Genomic DNA, 25164 nt, shown 5'->3' on the forward strand with positions numbered 1-25164 from the left:
GTTTCCCTTGTTCCAAGTGCCTGGTTCTCCCCAGAGGACCTGTCTGTAGAGAAAGGGCCTGGCCGCAGGCCTGGGCTGCTCGTGTGGAAGGTGCACGGTAGGGTGAGGAGACGGCCAGGAGCCCTGCTGGGGGATGCGGGTCCTGGGGCCAGAACCACAATCTCAGGGCAGCCAGCCTGGGTCTGGCTCCGTGCCCAGAGCCCAGTGGTTTCCGCTCACAGATGTCCCAACAGCCCCAAGAGAGGGCGGGAAGGGCACCCAAGAAGGAAGGTGTCTTGCTCCCCTCAGCCCCAAACCACAGTGGCCTGTGAGACCAATGGCTCCTGGGCCAAGACTGACCTGTGGGCCTGGCTGGCAGACCTTCCCCTCTATCCCCAGCTCAGCGCCCTGCAGGTGGCACGGACCCCCCTGTTCCTTGTTCACCCCAGGAAGGCTGAGGCTGCAGTTTGCATCACCCTTGGGCGTGGAGCTGACCTCGAAGAACGAATTCGAAGAAACTAGGAGGAGGAGCGGGCAGGCTGCTGCGCCCAGCGCCCATTGGTCGCCCGTGGAAACTTTGGTTTTTGGGGTCATGTTCCCAGAAGGCCTGCCCTCCCCCCTCCCCCTCCCCACCCACCTCACGAGGTGTTGGCCAATCGCTCTGGCAGGCAATAAAGTGGCTGCCAGCCCGCAGGGCTCCCAGCCGGGAGGTGTCATCCCCAACAGGCACAGGCCAGAGCGTGGACACCCAGCATGTGGGCACAGCCTATGAGGAGGACGCTGCTCAGTAAGTACTTCCTTCCTCCGACCAGCACCCACTTGCTGTGAACCACGGGTGCCAGCGGGGAGCTGGGCTACCCTCTGTTCTCCGGGAGCCGGGGAGACCAGGCACCAGGCAGAAGGATGCTGAGACTGAAAGAGAGCCAGGAGGTCAGGCAAAGAGAGGGGTCCGCTGAGAACACAGCATCTTCACGGGGTGGAGAGTGGGTGTCCCAGGAGGGCTTCCAGAGGGAGGCAATGTAGAGTGGCTCCCAGGGAGCCAGGGAGTGAGGGAAGGGGAGGGATTGGGCGAGAGGCTGGGGTAGCAGGAGGGAGGTAGGAGTTGTGCTGTGTAGAGGAGGAAGCTGCAGAAGCTGAGCAGAAAAATGGTGCAATGTCTGGAGGGGCCTCCTCTTGCCTTGATTTGCAGGGTCTGGGATGACTAGACACTGTCAGCCAGGATCCAGGGGCCCTGGAGCCCACACAATCACACAGCACACATAGCCACACCCACATGGTGACACATGCACGGAGCCATGTGACAACATCCAGAGCCCTCAATCTCACCAACCTGGGAACCCCCACATGCAGCCCTGGGCCCCATGGTGAACGGGGCACAACTGATCCCTTGGGATTCACACAGACCTGGACACACACTCAGCAGACGCCCTGGTCCCACATGCACACGCAGCAGATACCTGGGGAGGCGGGGAGGGATACCCTGTGACCGCTGTGCCTGAGTGCCCAGCCCCTCTGCCCTCCCGAGCAGCATCTTCCCCAAGGGGCCGGATGATTCTTAGGAAGGGAACGTGGTGTCACTGCCTTCCGGACCATTGCACCACAGGCCCCTTCCGACCACGTGGCTGCTGGTGGATGGGGGAGGCAGGCGAGCGGTAACTGTGCCCGCCCCTCCCCGAATATTCCCATAAACTCACAGCATCCCTGTGGGCCCGACAGGAGTGTCCACTAACAGAGAGAGGAGAAAGGCTGAAGGTGGGGGGACAGGTGGACCTGGTGTAACTTGGGCAACTCTTCTTCAGCTCCTTGGTTTTCCTGTCAGTAAAATGAGGTCTGTACAGGAGGGGCCAGGGTCCTGCGGCAATAGCTGTCCCTTCACCTGGAGGGCTTTCAAAGAGCAGCCCCACCCGGTCCACCCCATGTCAGCTCCTGAGGTTGGCAGGATTGGCAGGATTGGCAGGCACAGGCGCTCCAGCCAGGCCCCGCAACCTCCTGTCGAAGGCCTACTTGGTGAATCAGTCGCAGCCGCTGTTTCAGGTGCTGGGCAGTAACTTACCAGACAGGTGTCAGTGGCCCCAGCAGGCGCTCCTGTGCACACACAGTGCACCCTCCAGGGCACAAAGCCTGGATGATGGGCTGTGCCCTCTCCTCTGAAAGCCACCCACCCGTGGCTTCCTTGCCAAGTCAGGTGACACCCCCTTTCTCTGCCCCAGGTCTGATCCTCAGACTCCTGTTCCTGAACCCAGTGGTCATGGGCAACTGCTCGGGTGATGGCCAACAGCTCCTCAAGCAGCTGCAGCACCAGGCGAACCTCATGCAGGACACCAGCATGCTCCTGGACCCCTATGTGAGCGCCCGTCCCCGGTGACACCTGAGTCTCAGAAAACTTCGGGGTTAGGGCAGGAGTGAGCCCCTGAGAGGATCAGGACCAACCTCTACTTGCTCTAGCCCCACTCAATATGGGGGTGGGGGTGGGGGTGGGGGAACCAAGTCCCTATGTTATCCCAGGACCATACCAAACATGCATCCAAGGCCTAACCCTGAGATAATACAGCTTCCCAGGCTCAGCGGGCCTGGAGTGTGAACTGCTGCCACGGTGCCTCATTCCTCCGCTTGTCCTGCGGGCTGACCGCACACCTACCACATGCGTTGTTCTAGGCCCTGGTGAAGCTCTCGGTCACCTTCCCACTGACACTCCGCATACCACAATCATGTCACCTCCACCAGGCCCTGTGCGTCCCTCTAGCCTGCCTGTAGTGACTCTGCCTGCAGAGTCCTCTCCTCTCTTGGGCCTCGGTTTCTTGGTCTGTACAATGGGCAGATTGGATAGGGGGGTAAACAAAGTCAAGCGTTTCAAGGCTAACCAGAGCAGACTTGTGTGTGTGTGTGTGTAGCGGGGGCTCCAGCACTCACCCCCTGATTCTCCTTCCCCCCCCAGATCCACATTCAAGGCCTTCACATGTCCGGACTGAAAGAGCGCTGCCAAGAGCGCCCTGGGGTCTTTCCCAGCGAGCATGACCTGAAGAAGCTCAGTAAGAGGGACTTCCTGCGGACCCTCAACACCAAGCTGGGTCATGTCCTACAGAGACTTTCCGCTTTCCAGGGGGACCTCCCCAAAGTCCAGGCCTTGGGGGTGGCGAAGATGAATCTCTATGGGATCAGGAACAACATCCACTGCTTGGCCCAGCTGCTGCAAGGCTCCTTGGAAATGGCTGAACCCACTCAGGCCGGCCTGTTGACCTCACCACCACCCACCCCTACCTCAGACGCCTTTCAGTCCAAGTTGAAAGGCTGCCAGTTCCTGCATGGCTTCCACCGCTTCATGCACTCAGTGGGGCAGGTCTTCCGAAAGTGGAGGGAGACCCCGAGCCAGAGGAGCCGGAGACACAGCCCCCGCCGGGCCCTGCAGAAGGGGGCTCACAGGATGCAACCCTCCAGGAGGGGCAAGAGACTCTTGGCCAGGGTGCAGCCTCACCGGTAGCCTTAGGGGCCCAACAGCAGGTGAAGGATCAGCAGGTGCTCCTCAGGATGGTGCCTCCCCAGGGTCTCCAAACCTGCTTCCCAACTCTCAGAAGTGCACTTTAAGGGGTGAGAGCCGGTATGCTCCTCTACCTCCCCATGGACAGGGGGGCTAGGATCAGACCATTGTGTCTCCCCAGTCCTGAGTTCCCCAGTCCCAGTGGGGTGGCTGGGTCAGGCCACGCGGGGCCAACTTTCCATTGATTCAGGGGTCTGATGACACAGACTGACTCATGGCCAGACTGACCGCCACCCCCCACTCTGCTCCCCAGAGGTCTGCCGGCCCTTCCCTCTCATGACTTGCAGAGCTCTTGCCCCCAGACTTCCTCCTTTCCGTGGTGGCATGGTTCCGAGGGGGAGGTCAGGGCCTGAGCTGGCCTCTTATGCCTCATCGCCAGTCTCAGGCCAGACACCTGGACGTCTGGGTGACCTCACTTTAGGCAGCTATGACAGGGGCAGAGTGTACTGGAAGAAGCACTGATATGGGAGGCCCAAGGAAAGGAGCTCAGGTCTCAGCTTGGTCCCTAATTCACTGAGCCTCAGGCACACCACTTTACCTCTCTGTGGACCTCAGTTTTGTCGTTGTGAATCGAAGGTGTTGGGGACCATGTGAAACTCTCTCTGCTTGTCAGCTGCTGAGACTCATTGGCATAGGATAGATTTCAAATTCTTTCCATAAATCGGGACAGGCGGTGCAAACGGACACGGGTGCAAACTGAATTCTTTGCAGGAGAACTACCAGCGCCTGGAAGAGCCTGGTCTTGGGTTCTGGCTGCTTACTGCTCCCCCTGGTGGTGGATCTTGGAATTTTCTTATGCTGAAACCATTGTCCTGAAGGGTTCTGGGCCAATCCCTTGAAGGGAGGGACATGATTAATTTATCTATTTTTTTATCAGTTTTTATTCGTTTTTTACATTTTTTTAATTTATGAGGCTTATTTATGATGTATATTTAATGTTAATATTGTGCCAACATATATTTAAAACTTGCCTGGTTTCTAAAGACCCTGTGTCTCTTTGTTGTCTTGTGGGAGAGGATTTGGGGAAGGCTAGTCTCTTGGAGAGAGGGGTCCCTAGGTGGCAAGGCCCCAAGCATCTACCACTTGAGACCTGGACTGGAGCTCCTTGCCTATCCAGGAAGGGAAGTTTCATGCATCAGTCTGACTGTGGGGGCGTCTCTACACAGACAAAGAGTTTGTTGTGTCTGAACAGATCTCCCTTGAGACATTGGGGACTAGGGCTGTCGGGGTTTGGGAGCACGTGGGGAGGGATGCAGGCTGGAGTGTCTGGCTTGCTCTGGCCCCTGTGGGTGTGTGGCTGGGGTATGTGTGCTGATGTGTGTTGCATGAAATGAACAAGATAATAATAGATCCTGCCTCGGACGTGGCCTGTGGCCTGGTATGTGCTTGAACCTGCTCCCTGAAGGGCCCTAGGGGGATGGGGATTCCATCTGGCTCCCCAGAAAACTGGGCTGCCTCTTGATGCTCAAGGCCCCACCTCAGGAGGTGTACCTATAGGCTGAGGGATGATAGGTTAAGGCAGAAGCCACAAAGGAAGGGCTAACGAAAGCCTATGAACTTGACCTGGATCAGTCCCTGGCTATTCCTACTTCTTGGGATTGGGGCCAAAGGTGGGAACAGGACTTAATATCAGGTGGAAGAGAGCCCCGTGCAGGACTCTCTCCAATAGATTTGATCCACCTGACAGATGAGAAGACTGAGGCTCAGAGAGTTAAATCACCTGCTCACGTCCTCAGAGCAATTTACTGCAGGTGAGCACACTTTGAATTCAGGTCCCAGATACCAGGGCAGGGGCATCTTCCTGATACCCCTCAGCCTCTATAACTCTGCTGTCAATTTCATGAGTCCCTGAGGGCACAGAGCTCCCAGGTGAGGTGGCAGACAGACAACAGACGAGCAAAAGTGCTAACAGGAGCATCTAAGATCGTAGTACAAGCTCCGCAAAAATAAAGCAGGGTGATGTAACAGAGAGGGAGAGAATCAGGTAACGTGGGTGGTCAGGGTGGCATCTGGAAAAGGTGACTCCTCTCTTCAGCCTAAGGGATGCCGGTGCCTCCAAGTGGCACAGTTAGGGCAAAGGCTCCGAGCATTCAAAGATTAGAGTTTGCTCAAGGTCACAGTGCAGAGCTCTGGCTAGAACTCTCAGCCTCTGACTCCCAACCAGCAGTCTTCCCAAAGCATTACAGGCTATTTACCAAGTACCTAGTAAGGGTTCTCCACTGCTCCCCACTGGACTCTCCCTTTTACTCGGGGTTCCTGCCACACTGGTCACCTTTGGGTTGCCGAAAATGCCCAGGGCTCTCTCCTCCTACAAAGCCTCTGCCTATGCTGTTCCATCTGTCTGGAATGCTGTTCCCTGTTCTTTTTGTGAGTGTATCCTCAACAATTCTTCCCCAGCACCCATGGTCTGGGTTTGGCAACTTGGTTATCTGTTCTCTCAAAATTGCCCCATCAGGGGTCCTCCCCAGTGTGGTGTTTGCATTACCGCCCACTTCCCTCACTAGCCGGGACCTGCCAAGGGTGCATCCCTGGCTCTGTCCCAGCACCCAGCACAGCGTCTGCACCCAGTAGGAGCTCAATAAGGAGGAAGGCAGAAGAGGGCCTGGAGGAAGTCAAAGCACTGAGGAGTGTGCCAGGCAGTCTGGCCCAGACAGTGCCGCCCAGGTGCTGTCAGCAGCAGGAGGCCTCTTTTGGGCCCTGCCCCAGCATGGGGGTGGGGGGCTTTCCTTGGGCTGGGCTGCTGGGAAGCTGTGGGTGGGGGGTGGCAGACACCAAAAGCCAGGCACACTCAGGTTCTCAGAGCGGAAGGAGAGCTGCCGCTGCGGCGGGTATGCGGTTGCCCACGGAGAGCGCAGAGGTTGGTCTGCGGAGGAAGAACTGGGAAGCCCAGGGTGGCTGTACCCCACCTCTGTCTGGGTCCCTTGCCAGCCCCTCCCTCTGGATAAGCCCCTGGAGAGGAGTCTGGAGCTGGCTTTGAGCTGGAGCAGCTCCCACCCCCCAGGGAGTAGATCAAGGATCTCCAGATTTGCCCTGGCAAGTGTGGCTCAGTGGTTAGAGTATCAGCGTGTGAACCAAAGGATCACGTGTTCGATTCCTGATCAAGGGCATGTACCCGGGTCTCAGGTTCGATGCCCTGCCCCAGTCGGGGGTGTGCAGGAGGCAACCAATCCATGTGTCTCTCTCGCATCAATGTTTCTCTCTCTCCCCCTCCCTTCGTTCCACTCTCTCTAAAAATCAATGGAAAATCATCCTTCAGTGAGAATTAACCAGAAAAAAAAAAAATTATCTCCAGGCTCTGGGGTGGGGGGTCACAGGAGTCCCCCCACACAGGTGGGCTCGTGGAGCTTCCCTGGGCTGTGGGCAGCTTGAAGAGGGTCATATCTGGAGTCTGCACCTGGAGTCACAATGACCCCTCTCTGTCGCCCTCATTCCCCCCTAACAGCACTCACCACTGTGAGATAGGGGTTCCCACGTCCATCTGCTGTGACATGCAGCTAGGTGGGGGCTCTAATAACAGCTTTTATGCCACAGAGTGAGTTGATCCCCCCATAAGATGCATTTTCCCTGGATTGGAGATATGCCATGAGCCTGCAAATAGTGTGTGCTCCCCACAGTGGCTCATGTGAAGGGACAAAGTAGCCATGAGCCATGGGTAAGCTGCCACAGGCTCGACAGAGGAGTTCTCGTGTGACCCTGCTGATGGAATCAACTCTAAGCTGGGTTTTCTTTTTTAAGTTTTCAGGGTGACAGTCACAGTCCCTCAGTCAGTGCTGCCTGTAACACACGGGTGAAAAGTTCCCTAGGATAGAGGGCCTGGAGGGCAGGGATACCGCTGGAGAAAGGCAGGGATGGGGTCCTGGCACTTATTGTCTATCTGCAAGTGGCAGAGCCAGGTCTTTGGTCTCCGTGGCCTTATCACCTTCACTGCCCACCGGTTCTAATGTGGTTTGTTTCCCTTTTCTCATGGGATGAGAAAGTACTTGAGAATTAAGGAAAATGAGTTTAGCCCCAGCCCCTCACCCTTAAGCTGTGTAACCTCCCAAACCGGGCCTCAACTTTCCCCTCTGAACAGTGGGTGAACTTGGCCCACCTCCCAGGCTGTAACAGATTTTCTGGGAGACAACACACACACACACACACACACACACACACACACACACACACACACACTGCTATATCGGCGCTGTCACAAGCTGTCACTGAGCAGGTGCACAAACAACATTCTTTTTATTTTTTTCTCTCTCATTTTCCCTTTTCCTTGGTTTTCTTTCTTCACAGCCCTGTCCCCTGCCTCCCCCCTCCCCCAGGTCCAGAACCCGAAGTGTCCACAGAACCCCTTTTCCACGATGAGGGAAGGGTCACAGTCCACAGCCAGAGTGGGGAGGCCCTCGGCAAGGCCAGCCCCACTCCCTGCTTCCTGGGGCGTCCCTGAGGGCTGGGCTCGGGGAGGGGCGAAGGTCTCGGAGGGAGGGGGTTGGGCAGGTCGGGCCCTAGAGCCTGTGGAGGAGGGCAGACCAGACGGCTCAGGTGGCTCCAGGGTTCTGAGGTGGGTGCTAGGAGAGGGAGTGGTGGCTTGGAAAGGCACTGTGTCCAGGGGGGTAGCTGCTGCCCTGTGACTCTTCTGGGGACAGGGACAAGGGAGCATGGCCCTGGTGCACACGGCCTGTGGCAGGTCTGAGTCAAAATACCTAAGGCCGACCCTGGCCGGTCATGTGGAGGGCTGCCCAGTCATCGCCTTATGCCGGCCTGGGTCACCCAGAAGGGCTGGGCGCGGCCCAGTCAGCTGTGACTCAGGTCCCAACAGCCTTGCCACGCAGCACCGGGCAGGGGCTTGAGACACAGGGACGCCCCCCTCCCCGCCTTTGGCCCCACTTCTCCCCTCAGCCACCCTGAAGACCCTGCCTCACCTGTGTCAGGTGCAGTCTGGCCAGGAACCTGGGGTTCTCTGGCCCTGTTACCCCCCAGCTTTTCATCTGGGGGGGTGGGGTAGAAGTGGGGGGAGCCTCAGAGCCACCCGGCCCTTGACGGGAAGTCAAGTGGGGGGTGAGGTGAGGAGCTGTCTCCAGAGAAGATTCAGCAGGAGAGGGAAGCAGAGGGGGCCTGGCCCCGAAGACAACAGTGTTCCACTGAAGATCGGGCGCTTACCCTATAAGACGCTGGAGGCTCCTGTGCGGGCACAGACCACGGTAGGTTTCCCTGATGGGGCTGGGTTGGGGGGTAGATGTCAGGCCCCAAATTTATCCTCAGCAAGGCAAACATTACCTCCTCCCTCATGTGTCTGGGAGGCACCTGGTGGCCCACACGGTTCTAGAGGCCTCAGTCTCCCCATCTGTGTAACGGGCATGGTGAGCCGTGCCCTGCACATCTCTCCGAGGATGTTGAGGTAAAGAGGACAGACCAGATGTGAAAGTGCCGGGTGGACACGTGAGGGGTTAAAGATCATCTTGGGGTTAAAGGGCAGAGGAGAGAGCACGGGATGGGGAAGACAGAATCCTGGCTTTGGGTGATCTTAGAGAAGTCACCCCTCTGGGGGTACTGATTCCTGGATCTCCAAGAGACCTTCAAGTTCCCTCTTCTGTAGATGAAGATGAGGCAGGCAGAGGGTCCTTGTCCCTCCAGGGTGGTGGGTCATGGGGTGGCACCTGCCGGCCCGTGCTTTGGGGAGAAGGGAGATGATAGCTTTTGCCAAAGTGAAGTTCCTCATGCGAGGCTTTGGGGAGTGTGATCAGTCAAGGTCATGGCCCCTTCATTTCTGACCTTGGGCCAGGGCAGGGTGAGGCTATTCTGCTTCATTTACTCTGTAAAATGGGCCTGATTGTGGAAGCACCAGCTCAGGGACCATGGTGAGGTGGAAGGAAAAATCAGAAAAAGTCTGCACAGAGCTTGTAACCTGAGAGGAGGCTTCCCCGAGGGCTGAGACACTGTCCGCAGGGCCCGTCCTGGGTGGGGACTAGGTGGTCCTGGGGCCTGAGGCGGGTAGAAGGGGCAGTGGCGGCCCTACCCCCCCTTCCTCCTCCCACAGCTCCAGCCGGACCAAGGCAGCTGCCCCCAACCCAAGCCCAGGGCGCGTGGTCCTGGCGCCCCCTAGTGGCCAGTTTTACTCCCCCCCCCCCCCCCAAGTGCTGGGCAGTGCAGAGACCCCTCCAGGACTTCTGAATTGTGTCCCCGTACCCCGCCTTGGCCAATGGCCCCTGCCTACCTCCCATTCCGAGGCTCAGGCTCCCTGCTTACTTCCTCAGTCCCTAAATCCTGCCCTGCGAGGCTCTGCAAGAGGCACTGGCCAAACCAGGCCGCCCTGGAGCCCGTGGTGTTTTGGTCACGGTGCCTGCTGCCCGCTGGGCAGTGGGGGGCGCTGCAGTCCGCAGCTTGGAGCTGAGCTAAGGGCTGGGCATTGGAGCACGCGGGGCAGTGAGTCCTGGACCTGGCCCTCACTCCCGGGGGCCCAGCTTTCCAGGGTGCCTGCAAGGCTTTCCCTGTCCCCTACAACCCACCCCACAGTCCACTCCTTGAAGAGCTTTTTCTAGCTCCTTCAAGACTGATGGCCTTCTCTAGGGCTGTTTTACAGACGGGGAAACTGAGACTACAAGAAGCTCCTTTCTGGAGTTCTCACAGTCAGTCAGGGCTGAAACCCAGGATTCCTGACTCCCTGTCTGGGAGTCCACGCGAGGCAAGCAGCTCGCATGCTGTTTGGGATGTGCTACTAATTTGCTGTGTTGCTTTGTAAAAGTGGCTTCCCTTTCTGGGCCCCACCTATGAAGCTTTAATATTGAAGATAATAATATCAGTAACTCAGGCACATCTTCAGAGCCTACCAGGGCTTTCCAGAAGGCGTTGCTAACCTCGCAGGTTGATAACATTGTGTCCCATTTTGTAGAGGGTGGAACTGAGGCCTGAGCGATGAGGTTACCTGTCTGAGGTCCAGAGCTTATAGATGGCAGAACTAGGACTGGACCTGAGGTCTGGCTGATTGCAGAGCCCCCATAGCCCCCTTTCCCCCTCCTCCAGCCTCATCTCTCCAGCTTTTCCCCTTTATAAGTGGGGATACTGAGGCCAGCAGAGGCCAGGATGGTCTCTAAGTTCCCCCAGACTGACATTACTTCAGTAGGTAGGTGGACTCTCGGAGGGGAGCCCAAGGGTGAGGAACTACAGGTCACTGTCCTCCTTCTATGAAGGTCCCCTGCTGTCAGCCCACTGGCTAGAGTAGACTTGGGGGAGACATCGCCACTGAGGGGCTTGCATGGGATGCTGGCTCTCCAGACAGCCCACTGTGATCCCAGGGAAGGCTGGTCCCACCCAGAAAGGGAGGAAGCGGAAACGGGGTCCAAGGTGGGGCAGGGTGGAGGAGGCCGGCTGGGCAGGAGATCAGAGCAGGATTGTGTCATGGAGTCCTGTGGCTGATAAGCAGCTGAGCGGCCAGCCCAGTTTGGAGGAGGAGCTCCCCGGGGGCAAGTCACCCTCGGGACCCCATGCCCCCTGCTGCCAGTGAGCCCTGCCAGGCTGCCCAGACCACACTCGGCCTCCTGGCTCCTAATTTTGGGAGGTTGTGGAGGCACGAATGGAGAGCTGGCTCCATTACACCCTGTGAGACCTAGAACAAATCATTTGACCTTGGGCCAGGGCAGGACAAGGCTACTCCGCTCCCTGAGCCTCAGTTTCCACATCTGTAAAACCTGGATTAAAATGCCTCCCTTGGAGATGGTGGTTAGGACTGGAGATAATAGGGGGCTCTAGCAAGCACTTTGTAATGGTTTTCTTTGGGGGATATGGGTGTGAGAGAGGCTCATGAAGGCCTTTGGGGTTGGCTGCATGCCAGCCACATGCCCCAGAAAGGGCGGGAAGCAGGTTGAAGTGGTCCAAGGGTGGAGGAGACTGGCATCGCACCCAGGATGCCTGAAGGATACAGGGGTGGGGGGGCTGGCCCTCTCCTTCCAGCTCCCCAGGAACTGGTCCCATCCCCCCCCCCGACTTCAGGGTGCTCCTCCTTTCTTCTCTCCCCAGGGAAAATGATGGTCCAACCTCAGCCAGGCTTTACCCCCTCCACCTCCCTACCCACTGGGACAGGACCATTCTACTCTTTCCATCTTATCACCTCCCATCCACTATCCTCAAAACATTTCCTCAGTCCCTGTGGGCACTTTGGGGAGAGGGCCCCGCTGCCTCCCTGACATCATCTCTGGGGTAGAGTCGGGGTGGCCCCAGTGGTCTTGACTCAAAGCGGGAGGTGGGGGGTGGGAGGCCAGGCCCACCTTGATGAGGGCCAATTTCAGGCTAAGTGGGTCCGTGGGGCTGCTTCCTGTTCTGTTTATTGCCTCTGAGTTCAGGAAATCAGTGAGTGAAACATCCTCCCCCACCCCCTGCCCCGAGATTATTTAATAGGAGCCGAGCTGTGGTCTCTCTCTTTTGGAAAATCCAGTGGGAGAAGGAAGCTGTCAGCTCAGCTCTGACATCAGCTTTGTCCCTGGGCCAAGAGTCAGGGTGGCCAGGGCGGGGGGGCCTGGGGCGGGGTGGGGAGGAAACCAGCTGCTGGTGGCCCCTGTGACGTGAGGCTGCCACACGGTTCCCAGGGGCGGGGGCTGGAGGGTAAAGAGCAGGGATCGTTGGAGACACAAGCGGGACACATGCGAGCGCGCACATGCACACAGTCACATCTCACTGGTTCCCAGAGACTCCCACCACGCACAGACTCACACACACACACACACAGGGTTAGACACTCATACAGGATTCACGCACATGGTCCCACAATGACAAAGAGGGCTCGCAAAGTCAGCCAGTATGCGTGCTCCAGCTCCCTCCCAGCCACACACAGGCAAACAGAACAGTGCAGACACTTGTCTGCACACACACAGGGCCAGACACAGTGAGATCCCTGTGCGTGGCAGACTGTGACTACCCTGGACCTCACCTGGGTGGAGCAAGGCAGCGAGGGGAGCCTGGGGGGTCTGAGGCTACAAAAGGGAGTGGACAGTGAGAGGCTGGGCCCTGGGAGGGCCTTTGTCCCGGCACAAAGTGATGCCAGCCCCCCCTCCCCCATGAGCACCTGCCTGCCACACCCTTTCCGCAGAATCTCCAGCCCATTCCTGAGCTGCAAGGGATGGCGGTGGAGGTGCAAGTCAGGAGCCCCATGCTGACAACTGCTGAGTGACCTTAGGGAAGTCACTCCTCAGCCCCTCAGGGCCTGGCTTTCATCATCGATACCAGTGGCTCACAAAAGTTTTGACCACTACCCACAGTTAGAAATACATTGCACCTTGCAACCAGAGATGATGCACAGGCTGACACACGCAGACAACGGAAAGAAAAACTTTCATGAAGCGGAGCTTGCCCTCGCTCCAGGCAATATCAGGTGATTTTGCGATTCCATTTCCTTCTCAAAATTGCTGGCGGCAACCCATGATCCATCAAGAGGCAGAGGCCCCTTGTGAGAATGTCACTTTCTACATTGGCCTGCAACAGTCTTGGGCTAGTTTGAGATTCAAGGAGAGCCTGGAGGAGGTCAAAGTGCTCTCAGAGGCAAAAGTGCCACATCCGTTAAGTGTTGATGAATGAAGGGGATGGTGGGTGGGGAGGAGAGCAACCCGTTCTACAGATGGAGACACTAAGGGCAGAGCATGCAACAAACAGCATGGCCCTTGGAGCCAAGCCTCTGGCCCTGCCAGTGATTGGAGCTCCATGGGCTGCTGTTTCTCTTGCTGTTTCTATCTGAATTGAAGAAAAAATGAAGTCACTGTGATTCACCTCTAAGGGGTTGATTCCTAGTGCAGAACCAGTTGGGAAATGACAGGGTAATGCTGGGGGCAGCTGGCAGGAGACCAGGGCAGCTTCTGGAATTTCCTTGGCTCCAGGGGGTATAACTGGTCCCTGCCAGAGATTTGATGGGGTGAAGGTGAGGCAGGCAGACAAAAGGCCCAGAGCCTGGGCCTGAAGAGCCCCAAAGACAACAGGACTTTCCAGGGCCCCAAGGTGGGAAATACTGCTTATCCCCTTGGCTGAGGCTCTGAGAGGCTGCCTGTTCCCCCAGGACCCACACCATGCTCTGTGTACTGAGAGGACCAGGAGCCCTCCCTGGCCAAACTCTCAGGCCGCAGGTGGTATACTGACCCCTGGACACTGGCCCAACTCACGCCCTTCCTGTGGCCGCGTCAAACCCTGGTTAGAATGGCTATCATGTGTTAGGTACTTTATCTGCCTTTCTCATTTAACATCCTCACAGCCTCATGAGGCTGGCATTGTGACAATCCCCACTTTCAGAGGAGAAATCGAGGCTTAGAGAGAGAAAGTCAGCTGCTCCAGTTCACACCGTTGGTAAGTAGTGTGGGCAAGGATTTGAACCCAGGTTTACCTGGCTCTAAGCCACACCCTTACCCATAGGCACCATCACCAGCCTAGCCCCAAAGTTGACTTGCAAAGCAAGCCAGGGCCACAGGAAGATCCATGAGAGTGAGTGGATGGTTCCATGGTAGAGGTGTGGGGCCACAGGTGTAGTTACAGCCTCATTTCTCAAGTGTTGACTAATGGGGTGCTTTTGCCTCTTTGGAGAAGGCACCCAATTTCCAGGGCTGTGCCAGGAATTGCTGAGCTGCTCCTGTCTCCTCTGGCTGCCTCTCACCAGCCCTGGTCCTGGGCCATACCCTCTGGCTCCCAACTTCCTCCTCTGGGGCCATCTGATTCCCTTATGCTCATTTCCCAGGTGAGAACATCAAGGTAGGGGCTGGGCTTGAGCTGATAGCTGAGAGCTGCTGCTGGTTGGGTTTTCAGAGAACTGAGACCTTAGCTGGGCACAGGGGAGGGAGATGGTGAAGAAAGGAGGGGGACAGCCTGGGCAGTGGGGCTTGCTCGGAGTGCTCAGTTTCTGGGTCACTGGTCCTGGGGAATTCCCCAATGCCCAGAGAGCTGCTTACCTGGTGACTAACCGCTGCTGGCTGCCCACACAGGATGCCTGACTGTCAGGGTACCTCCCTGCCACCTTCTGCCAATGGCCACTGCCATGCTGCCCTTGATCCTGAGTGCCCTGGGGTTCGGGAAAGAGACAGACAGACAGGCAGGGGGGCTGGTCTCCGCCCCCGCACCCCCTGGAGCTCCACAGGGGGCGGCTGGTGATTCAAGCCCCTCTGAGCTGAGCTGTGTCTCCTTCCTTCTCAGATGGGGCCTGGGGGGTGAATCAGTTCCTGGGGGCGGTGAGGTCGGGTCAGCCACTATCCTCAGCTCAGGCCTGGGGGGGAGTGGTGATGGTCAGGGACCAGGATGGGATATGGCAGGAGAGTGAGCACACTGCCATGCCAGCCCCCCCCACAACCCATCTAATTTTTCTGAGGCACCCCTGAAGCTGGAGGCTGAAGAGAGTGGACAGGTCTCTCTGCTGCCCAGCTTTCCCCCCTCAGCCCTGGGGTGCACCCAATCTTCCTCATCTGTTAAATGGGGACAAGATCCCTTACTTCACAGAGGTGTTGAGTACTCATGCTGATGTGCAGAGGGCTTGCTGGGTGCCCAGAACTGCACTGAGCCCTGAACCCTCACGGCAAACCCATGGTGTAGGTACCATAATTCCCATTTTACAGATGAAGAAACTGAGACCAGGAGGTGATCATTTCCCCCAAATTACCCAACTCATAACTGGCAGAGCCAAACCTCCAACTCAGCTCTGACTGAGGCCGAAGTCCACGCTTCAAACCACCAGACTCCACACCTTCTCTCCAGGACAGATTTGGCACAGATAGCTTTCTGAAACTGTAAAGTGTTTTTAAAAAGTACTTCGCATGCCCTGGCCAGGCAGCTCAGTTGGTTAGAGCGTCGTCCTGATACACCAAGGTTGCAGGTTCGGTCGCTGTTCAGGGCACATACGAGAATCAGTCAATCAATGGATGCATAAATAGGTGGAACAACAAATTGATGTCTCTCTCTCTGTCTTCTCTCTCCCTTCCTCTCTCTCTCTCAAATCAATTAAAGAAATACTTAGCATCTACTCTAGTGTAATCCTGAGCCAGGTGCTGTCAAGTGAACAAATAAGTATGAGGCCCCATCCAGGTCCTCAAAGCGGGGGGAATAAGACCTGTCCCCACTTGAAAGGACAGTGGGCAGCACTGCCCGTTTGGGCCATGGGAGGCAGCCTGGGAAAAGGGGCCTTAATGCCTCTGGTTCTCCTCATGGCATGAGGTGCTCCCAGCACCACTGTGGTCTGCAAGTCAGAGGCCTGGGTTCCAGACCCTGCTCTACTGTTAACTCTCTCTGCTGCCCTGGGCAAGTGCTTCACTTCTCTGAGCCTCAGTTTCCCCATCTGAAAAATAAAACATCTGTGACATTCTAGGAGAGGCTTGTGGGTGAGAATCAGCAGAAAAGGAGGGACTGGGTGTTGGCTTGCACCAAAGTGTGTAGGAGAAAGAGCTTTGAGGGGCTCTAGAAAGGCCCCCAGCTGGCACATGGGCTCACTTTCTGGAAAGGAGAGATGAGTAAGTGGATGGCACGGCCACCTGGAGACGGCCACCCAGGGCCCTGGCTCAGCAGCCCCCTGCCCAGGCTGAAGGGGCCCCATGTGGGCCTCGACTGTCCCCCTCACCCTGAGGCCAGTCAAATCCCCAGCAGGCCCAATGTGCAGGAGCAGGACAGGCTGGGGATGAGGTCACAGCTGGAAGGGGCCGGGCTGGGGCTGCCACTCCAGGGTGGGGCCTGGGGTCACAACCCTGGGAGCAGGCAGCCAAGAAGGGAGGATGCCTTCCGTGAGGAAGCTGGAGAAAACACATACACACACAGCAGTGTAGGGAGGGAGGGAAGAAAACAAACTCCAGGAGACCAAAGCTGGCCTGGAGTGCGGCCTGGGCTGTCGTTTCCTGGGGACCGACGCCACGTTGCAGGCGGCTCACCTCCTGGCGTCTCCGAGACCCTGCCCAGCCTTGCCCCCAGAGGCCCAGTGCAGGTGGTGCCTGGACATGGACACGAGAGGGAGGCTGGGCCTGGGGTGCCGAGAGGCCCACAGCACTTGGGGAGCACGGACCAAGTCAGGTACTAAGAAAGGGGAAACTGAGGCATGGGAGGGGGCCAGCCAGGACAGGGGTTTAGAGTCTCCTAGACTCTGCCCCCACTTCCTGTTTCCTATGGGGTGGGGCTGAGGTTCTACAGCGATTGGGGGTGATTATAGGGCTGATGTGGGTTGGGAGGGCAGAGGGCAGTGCAAGGCCCTAGAAATCCATGAGGAAGGATGCAGGAGAGACTGGGCCAGGAGAGCAGTGGGACAGGTGGCAGGTCACCCCAGGAGAATCAGGACATCTAGTGAGAGACTCAGGCAGGGAAACAAAGCGTCCCTAGATGGGGCACAGTGGGCCTCTGGTCAAATGGATTTGGGGATCCATGTCAAAAAAGCTAGGCTGAGTCAGGTGACAGGGGTCCAAGAGATGTGGGAATGGGGCTGGAGGCCGATCCAGAGTTCACGTGTTCCAAGTGTTCAGGCCCTTGTGCAAGAAAGGCTGTGTGTGTGTGTGTTTGTGTGTGTGTGTGTGTGTGTGTGTGTGTGTGTGTATGTGTAGGAGGAGGCGAGCTGGGATGTCCTGGGCCATGGGGTTGCCTGAGCCAGGCTGGGGTGGGTGGGCATCATGGGGGTGTATGCTCACCACAGAGCAGGTGTATGGGAGGGGCAAGTGGCAGGTGGGACCTTCTATGTCCCTCCCAAGGAAGACACAAGATGTGGGGGGCAGGGAAAGGAAGGAGAGCTGGCCTGGGCTCTACCAGCCTCCTTCCTGCTGGGAAGTGTCAGGTGGGACTGGCAGTTTTATTGCCCCACATCCCAGGTCCCCAGTACATGGGGTGAGTCTGGATGGGGCAGGGTGTGTGGGTTGGGGGAAGAGGGCCCGTCCTGGCACGATGAGGGAGGAACGCCTGGCTGGGCAGGTCCAGGATGTGGCAAGAAGCAGGAGTGGGGGGCGTGCATGGAGGATGGGGGAGGGGTTGGAAGGGGGCATTAGGGGCCAGGGAAAGGCTTCGGGACTCTTTGGCCTTGTTTTCTGGTGAGGGTCAGGTGGGAGGGCTGTGGTGGGATCCCCAGGAGAATGAGACATCTCGTGGGATACATGGTGCCCCTGGGACAGTGTGGCCCCAGATACTGTTATCTGGCCAGCACTCCCCCATCTCATTTTTTAAAAATGCTTTATAGAGGAGGAGTCCCTGTGCACATTTGCCCTGGTTCCACCAATAGAATTTGTGACCTGCCTTAGAGACTCTAGAAGCACCTTTTGGGGGCCACATTATTTTCTGAGGCTCCTAAGGGGCTTCCAAGGCAGGTCTTGGAGGAGCAAACTATTTCTGTTCTCAGCCATCCTTCTGCATCCTGAGGAGGAAACCTAGGTCCGATCTGCTAAGCACCTCTAGGTTTCTGCTTCAGGTGTCCTTCAGAGTGGAAATGTTGGACTACCTTCCCTTGGAAGGGGAGGTGGGGTTGCAAAGAGATTAGGTAAACTCCAGACCTGCAACACCTTGCCAGAAGCTCCTCTCCAGGCTGTACCCAAATAACCCAGTCATAGCAATCTCCCACCCCCCCATCTTCTGAGCCCCCTCCCCAGCCTCACAGGTACCTGTGGTCAGCAATGCAGGCTTGCTTATGGTGGTCAGGAGGCCAGATCCTATGGGACCCTGGGCAGCTGTTCCCTTTGGAGCTCCACTTTGCCCAGTGGCAATGGGCAGGTTGAAAGAGGCTACCTATGAGGTGGCTTCCAGCACCCACATTCAGTTCCGCTTTATTACTGTCTAAAGTCCAGGTCGGGTCCCAGCCCCTCTTCCTGGAGCCTCCTTCTCAGCCAAGACCCAGCCTGCCTTCTGACCACTGTCCCCCCCAAACCCCCAATCAGGGGGCCCCAGGTGCCAGCCTCCATCTGCTTGCTTAGTCTCAAGCCAACTCCCCAAACCCAGGTGAGTCAGGGCTGTCTGGGGCACCCACTAGCCGGGGACCCTGATGACTCGCCTGGGGACCCTCCTCCCCCTCCTCATCTTCAGGGCAAGCCACTCAGGAAAACCACAGGGTGTTTTGTCGAAGAGTTCATTATAATTTTATCAATCAAATTCTTAGAAGAGGGAAAAAGTCTGCTCTCCCCACCCTCCCCCCTCACTCCCCCCCCTTCACTCTCACTTTCTTCCATTCATAATTTCCTATGATGCACCTCAAACAACTTCCTGGACGGGGATCCCTGCTAAATATAGCCGTTTCTTTCTGTCTTACAACACAGGCTCCAGTATATAAATCAGGCAAATTCCCCATTTGAGCATGAACCTCTGAAAACTGCCGGCATCTAAGGTCTCCTCCAAGGGCCTCTGGAGTCCAGCCCATAATGAAGGTCTTGGCAGCAGGTAAATCCACCCGCCCCGCGCTGGCCTCCGCGCCCCGCTGCGAGTGCAGCCGCAACTCGGGGCGCTTGGCGATCGCCGACGGGACACCCACCCGGCGCAGACTTACGGACACTTGGGGCGCGGGCGCTGCCGGCCCGGCCGCTGGAGGCGCTGGGAGGCGGCCCGGGGCGAGCGCAGGCACATGGTCCCGGCGCCTCGCCCGCCCGCCCGCCCGGGGGCCGGCAGGTCGGCGGGCCAGGGAGGGGGCGCCAGCCTTCCTGCACCTCCCGCTCCTCCTCCTCAGCCCCGCGCTCTCGGGGCGGCCCTGCGCGCCCGCCGTCTCCGGGATTCACCCTCCCTCTTTTCTTTCTTTCCGTCTTTCCGCTTTCTCTTTTCCAACTGCGTCCCGTGCTGCTCCCTGGGAGGGGCGGCGGCCGCCGAGCAGCCTGCAAACTCCGGCTCGGACAGGAGCAGGTGCCGCCTCCATCCGCTGGCACCTGAAAAGCTGCGGTCTGTGCTAGGTGAGCTGGGGGGCGTGGAGGGGTCCCCCCCGGCCATCCCTGGGACTCAGCATGGCCTGGGGATGCTGGGAGGAACAGGATACCCGCAGAAGTGAACCTGAGGCTGCCACTGGCCCAGCAGGGGGGACCCGAGCAGGAAGCGCCTGCGCCTCCTCTCCCCCCAGCCTCAGGGGGTCCCCAGCCTCACCCGTCTGCTGACCCCAGTCCCTGCTATTGAGCCACCTGGAAAGGTCCCTCTGAGGGGACTTAGGAGAGAAGGGGGGAGAGCGGGCACCCTAGGGGAGGGGCGATCCAGGACAGGCCCCAACAGTTCCCAGCTCTCCTGTCCCCTTTCACTTTCTTTCCTCCTCCGCCCACCTGTCTGCCTCCGACCTTTTCCCTTTTCTGGTTGCACCATTTCCTCTTCTTCCCCAAGGCTCTGGGGGCAGGTGGGACCCCTGGATTCTCCTTGTCCTAGCCCAGAGCCTGGGGCAAGGAGTAGTAGACAGGAGTGGGGGGGGGGCATGGAGATGAGCTGTGCAGAGCTGGGGGGCTGGAAGTTTTGATGGTGATTTGGGGATGGGTGGGGGAGCAGAGCCACAGAATTGGATGGAGTTGAGTCGAGGGTCCTAGTAAGGGAGTGGCCACATTTGGCAGATAGAGATAGAAGAGATGGGCACTTGGAGAGGGGGACAGAGTTAAGGGACAAATGGCCCAGGAGCCAGAATCCTGGGACAGGTTTGGGAGGAGATAAGTGGGTCAGCGGAGGACCTAGAAAGCAAAGCCTAGGAATCTGGAGCATCCTGGGAGGTGGGAGAAGAGGGGCCTTTTTTTTATTTTTAGACCCCTTGGGCCTGGGGCACTGTGCCTTCCAGCCAGAGGGCCAGGAGGCCTCAGGGCTTTGCCTTCAGGAGGAAAAGGGCTGGGTAATTGGTGTCATTCTGGACCCAGCTTCCTACTGGTGAGAACAGTTCATGTCCTGCCCCTTGGCTCCTTTTCTCAGGAAAAAGCAGAGAGAGATAAGAAGGTGACAAGAAGCAGAGGTAGAGAGTTAGAGATCTGGAGAGAGGGAGACGGAGACACACAGATGCAGTGACATGGCGAAAACTAGAAATGGCCAGGCCAGACGAAGACAGAACTGGAGGCTGAGAGAGGACATTGGTGTCCCAGGGGAGATGAGGACCATCCTTGGGTATGAGCCTTCCTTGCCTGCCCCCCACCTTCCTGCTCATGACTTCTTGCCTGTTCCTAGGAGTCGTGCCCCTGCTGCTGGTTCTGCACTGGAAACACGGGGCAGGGAGCCCCCTTCCCATCACCCCTGTCAACGCCACCTGTGTCACACGCCATCCATGTCACAGCAACCTCATGAATCAGATCAGGAACCAACTGGCACAACTCAACAGCAGCGCCAATGCCCTCTTCATTCTCTATGTAAGTCATCCCCGAGCTACCGAGGCAGGAGGGAGGGAGCATGGAGGGGTGTTTGCTGCACTGACCTGGCTTGGCAGGGCTGGCCAGGGAAGGGACCCTTTTATAGCTGGAAGGAGGGAACGGGGAGGGGACTTGGTTCAACCACGTGGGACTCCTACAGCTCCCGCCCCACCCCCAGCACAGGCTTGGAGACTGGAGGTCACTTTCCCAGGGTGTCCAGTTAGGTAGGGCAGAGCTGGGGGGAGGTGGAAGTTCTCCACCACTTGGAGCCAGAGGCCAATGAGAGACAAAGGACAGAGGTGATGAGGTGGACAGGGAGATGGGCTGGGAGACACAGTGGCTGTGGGCATCTGGGGTGCAGAGCCTCCCAGGAAGACTGAGTGCAGTGAGTGAAAGGGCAGGTATGTGGTGCACCTGCCCTAGGTGAGACATGGCATTTTCCTTTCTGTCCCTATGTGGTCCTGATGAAGATGAGGTTACCCTTTCCTGGTATAGGCCTTGTGCATTCACACCCATGGTTACTTCTGGCTCTCATGACAATCCTGAGATGCCTACAGGACAAGTAGTTGGGTCCCTATGCCACAGGTGGGAAACTGAGACCTGAGAGTTCACCCAGAGGGTTGGTAACAGGGCTGGAACACCTGTCCCTGACTCTCTTGTCACTTCTTCTCCACCCCTCTGCTCCTTAGTACACGGCCCAGGGCGAGCCGTTCCCCAACAACCTGGACAAGCTGTGTGGCCCCAACGTGACAGACTTCCCTCCCTTCCATGCCAACGGCACGGAGAAGGCCCGGCTGGTGGAGCTGTACCGCATCATCGCCTACCTTGGCGCCTCGCTGGGCAACATCACTCGGGATCAGAAGACCCTCAATCCCAACTCCGTCAGCCTCCACAGCAAGCTGAACGCCACCTCGGACATCATGCGGGGCCTCCTCAGCAATGTGCACTGCCGCCTGTGCAGCAAGTACCACGTGGGCCACGTGGAGGTGGCCTATGGCCCCGACACCTCGGACAAGGATGTCTTCCAGAAGAAGAAGCTGGGCTGTCAGCTCCTGGGGAAGTATAAGCAGGTCATTGCCATGCTGGCTCAGGCCTTCTAGACAGGAGGTCCTGAAGCGTGCAGTGACCCAAGATCTTAGACTCAGGTGGCTCTCAGACTGTGGCCAGGGCCCAAAGCATCACCAAACCCAAGTGCAGTCTGCTGGCAGACCCTGAGGGGTTCCTGGCCAGTCCACTCCCCTCCAGGGACACTGTGATGAAACTGAGCAGAGTCAAAACTCCCATAGGCAGGGCCTATGTACAGCGCCAACTAGAAGAAGGTGCCCCTTCTTCTGGGAGACTGCAGCCAGGACCGGGGTATGAGGCTGGTGAGGGGAGTGTGGGCTGGACTTCTGCCCCCACTTACCCCCTCAGCCAGGGGTTTTGTGACCAAACTGAACAACTTATCTACGGCAACCCTGACCACAGGGCAACACAGCAAGGGTCGGGGGGATTGCCCGGCCCCAGCAGGATGACCACCATCAGTGCCTTTGCTGCCCCTTACGTAGACTTTGGAAGATTTGGTTGGGGCAGGCCAGAGGGGCTGGGATCCCGAAGGACTCCTTGGCCCCTGTAAGTGTGGTGAGTGGAAGTTAGAGAAGGGAGCTCTGATTTGGGATGTTGCCTTCTCTTGCATGTGCTTGGAGAGCTCAGGCCTAGAAACTGTTAAGCCGAAGGTTCCAGAAGGGTTACTGGCATTCAGGTTCCTGGGGAGGCAGAGAAGCCACCTTCAGGCCTGGGAAGGAAGATACTGGAAGGAAGAGAGGCTCTGAAAGTCTTGATGGGCTCTCCTTCCTCTTCCCCACAGTCTTTCCTGCAGCCCAGGATGGCCAGGCTCTGGTGGCTAGACCTGGAGCAGGGGGGTATGTGGAGGTGGGCAGGTGGCAAAGTCAGGTGAGACAGTTCTGAGGAGACCCAGCGTCTTCCTTCTGGGTGAGGATCTGTAAGGGAGGGGATGGACAGAGTAGTTCAGAGTGGCAGCTCACATCTGAGGCCTATGGAGGCCGGGTGAGGCCACACAAAGGTACTTGAGGGGAACAGAGGCCATCTCTGGTCCCCAGAGCAAGGGGACAGCAGAACTTGAGGTCAGGGTCTCAGGGAAGCCTGAGATCCAAGTGTGCTGTGTGTTTGACCCAGCACAATTGTCTATTTATTATGATGCCCTATTTATATTAACTTATTGGTGCTTTAAATGGCAAAATTAATTTCCCTTTCCCTGTTCTCTACCCGATAGAAATAATATAATGGCTCCTTCTTTAGGAGCCAGGGCCAGGATCAGGCCTCAACAGGGCTTGGTCTGGAAGTTGAAGATGTTACAAGTAGGATAAGCCTTATGGGTGAAGCTCAGAGAAGGATCAGAATCTGAGAGAATTGGTCAGCCAGGGTGGGGGCAGGGGACCCCAACTGCAACTTGCTTTGGGGGTATCAGGATCCTGACTGCAAGGCAGGCTGGGTAGCTCTATGGAGTGGCTTTTCCCAGGGCTGCCATGTTGCTTGGCTCCAGGGAGTCATTCAACACTATGTTCTTTGGGTGCCCCCCTGGAACTGCGCTGAGGTGCACAGTGGGCAAGGCAGCCCTGGTGGCCCACCCTGTTGCTGTTTCCTTGTCTTCACGCTGCCTGCCTCTAGAGTAGCAGCCGAGGGGCCCAGGAACAGCCCTGACCCAGCACCCAGCATGCTCCCACATAGCAGGGAGGCTCCTTCTCTGGTGGCCCGAACACCCACAGAGGGCGAAAGGGCCTGGCTGGACCTCAGGAAGCTGGGGCAGTGCAGGGAGGAGCCCCCTGCTCCAGAGGACAGGGAGGCCCTGGGATGTGAACCAGGAAGCTGTGGTCCCTCCTGCCCCACCTCCCCCCGCGCCCCCACCCTTGTCTGGGCTCCCAGGCAGGGAACCTGATCTTTTCCTTTGTGCTGGGGCCAGGCTAGTGGAGAAACGCCCTCCAGTCTGGGAGCAGAGGAGGAGGGCTTGGAGCTGGGGCAGCTGCTAAGAGCAGCGTTCTGGCAGCTTCTTCTCAAACCCTGAGTGGGCTGCTGTCCGAGCAGTTCAGCCAATGCAATTATGGTACTTTGCACTCACTTTGCACCTCTCTGTGTCTTCTCGAAGTACTTTATCCGTACCCGCTGGATGGCAGGTGAGCAGGCAGCAGGCAGGCCCTGAGACTGGGGTGGGGGTGGAGGGTGGAGTTGGGAGTTGTCGGTCCCATTGGCAAGACTAAGATGTAAGGGGGGAGTCCGAGGAGACCATGGCGGTCACATGCTTTCCAATGGTTCGATGGGCTGGGATCTCAGCCTGCTGCCTGCCCCCATCTCTCTGCTCCTTTGGCGAACATGGCTCAGAAGCCTTGACTGGCTGGGTCTCCCATCATCTCATCAGCCCGTGGACACGAACTCCCCATGCCAGGCCAACCCGGGCAGCCTCCGAGGCTCAGGGACCAAGAAAATCTCCTGGGCCCAACACAGCCCCTGGCCCCCCACGCTCCACCTTTGCAGGGCAGGAAGCTGTTCTTTCCCTCATTTTTCATATGCTCCTGTTGACACTTATTTGCAGACTGGGTCCCACTGGGCCGGGCCCAGGAGGAAGGAGGAAGAGGACAGTCCTTTTGCAGCTTATTGAGAGAGGAGTAGTGGGGATCTTATTTATTTAAAGTATTTTTAAACAAAAAGCACCGCTAGTTTATTTGTCTCTCCTCCTTATTGTCATCTCCCTCCCGCTTCTTGTCCCCTGCTTGGGGACATCCCCCCTGACAGAAGCAGTCCAGCTCTGCCTGGATGGCTCTCCCGAACAGACACAGTGTGGGGGGTTGCAGCCGGGAATCCAGTAAGAAGTTAATTTCCTTTCAGATGGTACAGATGTTTTCACCTTCGGATCAGCTCCCCAGCCCCCCCAAAATCCCAGTACCTGGGCGTCCCTCCCACCCACACTGCTAGCTCTGTGCTCGGTGCGTCCTCCTGTACTTCCCTCCTTCCTTTCTCCTAGAAAGGACTTGGCCTTGGGGACAAATTCCTCTTTGATGAATGTACCCTGTGGGAATGTTTCATACTGACAGAATTATTTTTATTTATTCAATGTCATATTTAAAATATTTATTTTTTTATACTGAAGGAATCCTTTTTTTTTTTTAAGAAAAAAGAGAAATTAATAAAGAATCTGCTCTTGGCAAGCTTTCCAGAGTGTACTGATGTGGGAAGGTGGGGCTGGAGGGGCTGGGAAGGTCTCTGTCCTGAGCACCCAGACTAGTGGAGTTCTGTTCAGCAAAGGGCAGGGGTTGGGAAAGGGGGCACCTCCACCCGATAAGGGTGCCAGGGTGGGCAAGGGAAGGGGTGGGCTGTCCAAAAGAGGAGAGGGGTATTAGTTGATGTCTTAGCTCCTTCACT

At 57.4% G+C, this 25164-nt stretch overlaps 2 protein-coding genes across 2 annotated transcripts; both read left to right on the forward strand.

The window, feature by feature from the left end:
• Positions 1-2107: 2107 nt before the first annotated feature.
• OSM (oncostatin M) lies at positions 2108-3457 on the forward strand (the record flags this gene model as incomplete). The annotated part of the gene is made up of 2 exons (XM_081122777.1): positions 2108-2323; positions 2915-3457. 2 exons carry the CDS (start codon positions 2108-2110, stop codon positions 3455-3457), a joined length of 759 nt encoding a protein of 252 aa, XP_080978903.1.
• Positions 3458-18790: 15333 nt separating this feature from the next.
• On the forward strand, positions 18791-24942 carry LIF (LIF interleukin 6 family cytokine). The gene is made up of 3 exons (XM_081123260.1): positions 18791-18841; positions 20573-20751; positions 21441-24942. The coding sequence occupies exons 1-3, from the start codon at positions 18823-18825 to the stop codon at positions 21849-21851; spliced, it is 609 nt and encodes a 202-aa protein (XP_080979386.1). The 5' UTR covers positions 18791-18822; the 3' UTR covers positions 21852-24942.
• The last annotated feature ends 222 nt before the right edge of the window (positions 24943-25164 follow it).

The sequence above is a fragment of the Miniopterus schreibersii genome, assembly GCF_964146895.1.
Source record: "Miniopterus schreibersii genome assembly, chromosome: 20".
NCBI lineage: Eukaryota > Metazoa > Chordata > Mammalia > Chiroptera > Miniopteridae > Miniopterus > Miniopterus schreibersii.

Coding starts and splice junctions, on each gene's coding strand:
- LIF (XM_081123260.1), top strand. Junction 20,752..21,440: donor ATGCCCTCTTCATTCTCTAT/GTAAGTCATCCC, acceptor TCTGCTCCTTAG/TACACGGCCCAGGGCGAGCC.